At 28.0% G+C, this 7,541-nt stretch overlaps 1 protein-coding gene across 2 annotated transcripts; it reads right to left on the reverse strand.

The window, feature by feature from the left end:
• Window positions 1–2,409: 2,409 nt before the first annotated feature.
• LOC105251602 lies at window positions 2,410–6,078 on the reverse strand. Of its 2 annotated transcripts, none has more exons than XM_011258537.1 (5): window positions 5,898–6,078; window positions 5,202–5,349; window positions 5,049–5,131; window positions 4,100–4,241; window positions 2,410–2,921 (listed from the first exon to the last, which is right to left on the reverse strand). In XM_011258537.1, the coding sequence occupies exons 1-5, from the start codon at window positions 5,964–5,966 to the stop codon at window positions 2,713–2,715; spliced, it is 651 nt and encodes a 216-aa protein (XP_011256839.1). In that variant the 5' UTR covers window positions 5,967–6,078; the 3' UTR covers window positions 2,410–2,712. The 2 variants fall into 2 exon arrangements, with proteins under 2 accessions (XP_011256839.1, XP_025264137.1); XM_025408352.1 differs by having other exon boundaries at window positions 5,856–6,078.
• Between the last annotated feature and the right edge of the window lie 1,463 nt (window positions 6,079–7,541).

Below are 7,541 nucleotides of genomic sequence, written 5' to 3' on the forward strand. Positions count from 1 at the left end.
TCTGGTAAATTCAACCAGTATGTCTGTTGGAAAATAGACGAATCAAAATTCCTTTAGGAATTGCCAGATGAATATGATTAATTTCTTCCTGTTAAATTTATCAAATCTTTTGGATGATAATACTATATTTACAAAAAATGGCATCACTGTGTCTATGTTTAGTTAATAAACAAGACGTTTTATAGATTCAACTAGAAAATACTAATTAAATCCTTATAGTGCATAAAACATTCTAGTTATAAAAAATCGAGTCTTATCGTGATAACTAGAAATTCTTAATTTCTTCTATCAGATACGTCTTATATGGTACAATTAAACGATTTTTCTCAGTGTGTGTATATATATATATATATATATATATATATATATTGTGTGTATTTTTCTAAACTGGAATGGAAACTGGCTAGTCAGGGTAATGATAACGGGTTGCGATACTTTTGGCAACTAAGCATGAATCTTGTAAGGCAAAGGTCTCTCATCAAGCGTCTTTCTCAAAGCAAACTTTATCATTTCTCCGAACAAACATGACTTGTCGATTGTACTTAACAACTGTCGGACTCCCTCTTTTGCAAGGGAGGAAAGGGAGAAAAAGGGTACATGAAAATAAAAGAGATCCGCGGGAATGAAATTTTACCAGTACTCTCGAGCCACGCGAAAGAGCCAAGTTAGTTTTATTTTACAATCCATCAGTTCCCGCGACACGCAGGGGTGGGCCTCGTCCTTTGGTGATGGCGCGGTCGAAGAGAGACAGAAGGGAAGGGGTGGGAGAAAAAAGAAAGAGAGAGAGAGAGAGAGAGAGGGAAAAAGGCAGAGGGAGAAATCCTTCAGGATGGTTGGCCGGGGGTGGAACGGCTGTCAACTAGTGTTTTAAAAGTTTGCGACAGCCTACAAATTGACTCGCTCAGTTCTTTTTAAAAGCACCGGCAACCAACCACGTCGCGCAAGCCCCCGTGTCCCTGGCATCAGGATCGTGTCGACGACTCTGAAAAATCCAAAAGTATTACCTCACCGCGTAGTTAGACGATTTTCGTTCAACAAATATATTTATTTCTGTCTTTTCTTGAACTTATTTTAATCTATTCTCTTTATTAAACTAATTTAATGTATTTGATCAATTTTCTTGGTATAAAAAATTTGTTTGTGGGATAAATTCTTAAAGATAAGACAATTATATTACACAAATTTTGCACTATATGTAAAAATTTTATTTTCTTTGCGTATCTTGCAATATTAAATATATCATTAAAAATATGCACGTATACATAAACATTTATATTTTATTTTCTAATTTATATTAATTTATTATTAATTTTGAATACATTTTAAGTTACAATTAATTAAGATTTATTAAATTCCTATGTTTGAGAATAAAATAAAAAAGACTTGTTAAGATTATAAAAGTAAACTTTTATACGAAAACATATAAATAACTTAGAAAAAGAGACACTTAAATATATATACAAAGTTACGGAAAGTTTTATATCATTCTATACTTATTCTTGAAATATTGAATGAAAAATTGCCAATATATAATAGCTTATGTACCATTATTAAAGTATATATCTTTGCATAAATAACGAATTTATTATACGAAATCAATACGACAAAATATCTGTAATAAATTGTATCGAGAGTCTTCCTCTCCATCATCTATTGTACGCTCGATCACTATTCTTAGGAATATTGTTGAAAAGTTGGAGCTATTCTCGGATAAATCGACTTCCATCCGAAGAGACGATCGATCCTACATAGTGAATATGTTTGCGTGCGATCCAAATCCAGGAAATTTAAAAGTATTTCGATGTAAAACGCGACCGTTTCTCATATTTTTTATGCAAGTCGAGGGCGCGTTTGATACACTCTATTAGTCGCCTCTCCCGACTGATTTATGTGTAGTTTTACTCTCTGCATTATTATACATCTCCCTCATCTCTGGCTTACCGTAGCGAAGTTTAATAGCTCGCGAATATTCCATTAGATAGAAGAAATGTATCAAATAGTCTGCCGATCTAAATTTTCGCAAAAATATTGTAGCTTACGAAAATAGAGATAGATTAAAATGAGCTCACAAACATATTTTATATACATTTCGTAAAAGATTTCTACATGTTTTATCTCTAAAACTCGCACTGGGCAGTGATTTAAAATTAAATTCTAATTTAATTTTTTCCATTTATCTATATTATTTATCTTTAATAAAATTTTATTTTGCCGAGAGAGAGAGAGAGAGAGAGAGAGGAGAGAGAGAGAGAGAGAGAGAGAGAGAGTTATTTTATAGCAAACTTTATCATTTGGAATGAAGCTGCTATATGTCTCGCAAAATAATGTTAAATAAATTTACAAAGTAGTAGTACTTCTGTGAATTTTGTAAAAAATATTTCATCAGTTGTATAAAAGCATATATGCGTGAATGAATTTATTAATCGACAATATTTATAATACAAAAAGGAATCTAAAAAAAAACATGCTATATGTAAATAGTGTAATCTCTTTCTCGAATTATAATATCAATGAGTATTCACTCGTTATTCGCGATCAAGAGCAAAATCCCTTGGATTTTCTATTTCATATGCATTATGCGTTTCTTTAAATATCCTCCTCAAGTTTATAAGTTTTGATAATAGCTCAATTTTATAAGTTTTGATAATAGCTTTATGAGATTTTATTAAGATCCTTTAAGAATTATCCAGTTCTTCTCGTAGACTTTTCCTGTTAATTGGATGGAATCGTCGGCGATCGCGGTGATTCGAACATGGAAAAATTTTGTGAGAGAAATGACGGTGACTTCAAACCACTGTTATTCGTGAGTGATACTGATAAAGGATCTGGCAACCTTGATTCGCACTCCACATGATGCTGCTCCTCCTCGTACAATTGTTTTCGAGCTGCTTGCACAATCGTCCACAAATAGATGCTTAAAACTGAAATTATTGTCAAGCGTATAAAATGTTCTTTTACGTAAAATATTCCGTTAATATTTAGAGCGCTTTATGAAATTTGAAATTAATTTGCCTTTATGAAAGAGATTTTTCGCACATTATTATTTTCAAAAAATTTATAACGGAGAGTAAATATTTTTTCTATTCAAATACACACACACACACACACACACACACACACACACAATACAATACATACAATAACAGTAGAGAATATAAATCGATTATATTCATCTAATCTGTTTATTTAAATTTGATTTTCGCAGTAAATATACATTGCAGTTGCTTATTTTAATTATGTTGGAAATTAGATATATCGAAAGTACAATTAATTGTGTCAAATCATCAAGAAAAAATCATCAATTGTGTCAAATCATCAAGAAAATTATATTTGACATAAAAATTATATTTGAACTAAAGCAAAATATAAAAATAAAATTTCTAGTTAAATTCAATTTCTTCAATGATTTCATAAAATTTTTAGAAACATTATTAAAAACAAAGAATGATATTTTGATAGCAAAAAGTGAGCGAAGAGTTGATTCTCCTTTTTAATGCAATAAGATGTATAATATATTTTTCGATTAATGTTTAATAATATATATATTTTTCGATTAATGTTTAATAATATTTAGAACAGTTATATTATTTTTTATTAAATTTTTATAAAATATATAACCTAACATTTAAACAAATATTATAATATTATAATATTTTTTGGAATATTGTATGTGTACATACATACATACATGTACATGTATGTATATAGATATGTATATATGTATGTATATGTATGCAAGCATGTATATATTTACTTTAATGTTAATTGGAACTGTTAATAGAAAGTTGTAAAGTTTTAATTTGTTTGAAATGATCATTGTGATTGATTTGTTGATAATGATCACTGAATGATATTCTCTCAATTTTTTTTGTTAATCTTTTGTTAATTTTTTTTTGTTAAATAATTTAATTTTGTAATCAAATTGAGAACAATTATTATTTGCATTTCTAAACATAAAATTTATAAGGAATATAAATTCATAAGGATGATTTAAAATACATTTATGTTTAGAATTTAATGATAGGCAATTATGATTTAAAACCTTGAATTTTTTCATTAATTGTAGATAAGATAAAATTAGAAATATATTTGTACTTACTTAAATAGATGCTGCATGCCATGGATTTGGTTAAAGAAACATTTTGTCGATCCTGTATTATATGATCAGATAGCGCCACGATCTGATCTATTATGCTAATCATTTGCAAATACATCCAAGGCACGGCGTACTTATGTCTTCTCTGTGAACATATGCGGAAGTTAGCGTAGTCGTTAGCAAGCTGAGACAAGGCTGTTACGTGCCCGAAATACATTTTGCGAATAAAGAGCGTTTGACAAATTTGTATTCGATCGGCGATGAGGTCGTTATTCACGACCTTTATCGCGAAAGAGAAATAATCAAAATCATACACATTCACTTACTTATAAACAACGTATGCAAAAAGTTTTTTTAAAAGTTTCTTTAATGTTTAATATTTTTTTAAATAAAAAAAGCCGAAAATAAAATTTTAATAAATATTATGAATAATATTTTTTACATAATATTATTCATGATATTTATAAAAAATCAATCATTTATAATCAAAAATTAATGATAATACATTCAAAATTAGAGAAAAGAAGTAAAACATATGATATAGAGACATACATATAATGTAGACTTATATAAGATGTACATCTGTATTTATAAACAATGTATGCACAAAAGTCCTTTAATGTTAAATATTGTTTTAAAATTTAAAAAAATCACGATTTTTTTAGAATATTATTCATATGATATTGAAGGTTTATCTATTAATGGTTTATATTGAAGGTTTATCTATTATATATTCTGGTTTATAGCGGTACGTTCCACATTAAACAAAAAATATCTCTCTCTAAAGTTTTCTCTTTCTTCTTTTTTATTCGATCATTTATTTGATCATTCGAGTCGATTGACTCATAAAAGTCAGATAACTTTCCGAATATATGTATATGAGATGTTAATTTAAATTCTTATCAAATTATAAGCAGTTAATTAACAATCTATGATATGTCGAAATGCTTACCGAAAGCAATCCCAAGCAGAGATACGCACTGGCTGTCAGAAACAAAACGATGTATATTAGAAAGCACACCATGGCTGTTTGCACTGAAACATATGTCATTATCGTATTGTTTTCGTTTGCGGAGTATAATTCAAGCATCTTCGCGTTTTTTACCTTTATTCTGTAGATTTGTATATCTGAAAACTTGCATCCAATTTAATCCTAGTATTGCCCAAGTTTTGACGGATTCGAAAAAATCTTCATCCTTATTTCTTGAGAAGAAGTTGCTTACCAATACGTTTATCATTAGAATCGAGATGGACTAACGATAAAGAGACAAATAAATGTGGTAACGAAAAATGTAAATTTTCAAAATAATATGCGCAATTCTGTATTCAAATATTCGAACTAGCATTAATAAATTCCGTACACTATTGTAAACTTTATTTATTTCTTAAGAGAGAAATTTTTTCCTTTAGTTGTTCTGTTCATGTTTATAAAAATTATTAAAGCATAAAATAACAACAATGAAATATAATTTGATAATATTTATATATTTTTGTTTACACATTAAAATATAACTACTTCCTTGTTTCAATGAGCAATGCAGTATTTTTAACTGATACTGTAAATATCGCGATTATGAATTCCAAATATGCAAGATCACAACATTCATAGTTAATATCTTTGATATTTGCAATAAATATAGAATTAATGTTTTCCGAGAATACTCTTTTTTAATTACTTAGTCTTTCATCAACTGTCAATATCACTGTCAATATTCATACAATATGCAAATCGGATGCAAATCGGATGTGTGGACGTTACCTTCGAAATAAAAACGCACCAGATAAAGAATCACTTGCTCACCATCGTATATGCTCCGATTATTCTCGCTGCTGATGATACATCGATGCAGCAGCTCTTGCGAGTGACCATGCCGAGAACTTTGAAAATTCTTTTAGTCCGATCGCGTTGCTTTACAGACACGAAATGTCTGATTCCATCCAGCGCGATGGCATTCTACGCATTACCTTGCCAAACAACACACTTGCATGACATCTCATAAAAAATAAAAATAAACACGCTTGGTTGGAAGTAAATACGATCCTCGAAATTGATTTCACCGATAATTGTCAAATTGTTTGTTGATCAATGTGTTTTGATGTACATATGTGTACATGTGTGTGTGTGTGTGTATAAGATTGTTAAGAGTTTCTAATTCTCGCCTTGACTGTTTCAAAAAAGCATTAATAATTCATCATCGTAAATAATGATAATCGAGTTTGTCAGCATATTAACGCTACTTTATGCGAGCCTTTTCAACAGGTTTTATACAAAGTCTCTTTACCAATGTTTATCAAGCGGTTTTCTGTTATAGGAGTATAAACATATTATTTTATCTGATTATATATCAATTTTTTGTATCGGACTAAAAGAATTTTCGCGATCGGACTAAAAGAATTTTTAAAGTTTATGAAAATTAAATTTTAGTGTATTGTAAATTTATATGGAAATATAAACATATTTTTTTGTTATTTATTAAAATTTTATTTTTCAAAAAAAACAATATAAAATTTTTTTTACTTTTCTTACATTATTTTTTTCTAAAATAAAACAAAAAAATTCTGAAACAAAGGTTATATAAAGAGGAGGAAACATATATATATGTATATGTACAGAATGTCTCATTTTAATTGTGCAGCTCGATTAACATCGTAGAAAATGGTCAAATCAAAAAATGTCTATTTCGTATTTAAATTTTAATCATGAGAATAAAGCTTGCAAAGTTCGACAAATAAGATAAAAGATGTACTATATAATTTCTGAATCTCTCAATAGAAACTTCAAATATTAAATTAATTTTATAGCTCGCACAAATAAATGTCCAGCAAATAAATAGATGATCGCACAAATAAATGTCCAGCAAATGATGTATTCATTATCTATTTAAGATGTATAAAGTTCAATACGCATATAAATAAAATTAAAATTTTTAATTTTATATGAAATAGATAGAGATTAGTACAAATACAAAATACTTTAAGATTTTTGTTTAATAGTGCATAATATAATTTTTTTAAAATAAGTATATTATTTTAAAATATTTGTATATTTTTCACTCTGTTTTCATTCTTTTAATGTAAATTAGAATTCCGAATGTCTTCTCTTTTATCATGTCAGGGATTAAAACATGTCCACACAGAAAAAAATAAGTGTCAAATCAAAACTTATACATATGTATACTTAAACTAACGCGTTCATTGTTTCGTATATACGCAACAATTTATAATCTTCTTAGAAGAAGATTTAATAATTGTAAATTTCGACAATATTATTGTCTTATTTTAATATTGTAATTGTCACCTCAAGAATATATAATTATTTAATTCTACTTTAAGAAAATTATAATCTTTGATTTAAAAATGTTATTTTCTATCTAACATTGTTTCTTTTCCATTCAAGGAAATTAAATCTTAAATCAGAAGAATATATTTTTCTTGATTGAACTAT

Source organism: Camponotus floridanus, unplaced genomic scaffold (genome assembly GCF_003227725.1).
Source record: "Camponotus floridanus strain SB8 unplaced genomic scaffold, Cflo_v7.5 scaffold201, whole genome shotgun sequence".
Lineage (NCBI taxonomy): Eukaryota > Metazoa > Arthropoda > Insecta > Hymenoptera > Formicidae > Camponotus > Camponotus floridanus.

Bases quoted from the DNA above. Each gene is read 5' to 3' on its own strand.
- LOC105251602 (XM_011258537.1), bottom strand. From the start codon at position 5,966: ATGGTCACTCGCAAGAGCTGCTGCATCGATGTATCATCAGCAGCGAGA. The intron at 4,242-5,048 runs GTAAGCATTTCG...ATATGTTCACAG, and splicing joins TCTGCTTGGGATTGCTTTCG to AGAAGACATAAGTACGCCGT. The intron at 2,922-4,099 runs GTAAGTACAAAT...CAATAATTTCAG, and splicing joins GGCATGCAGCATCTATTTAA to TTTTAAGCATCTATTTGTGG.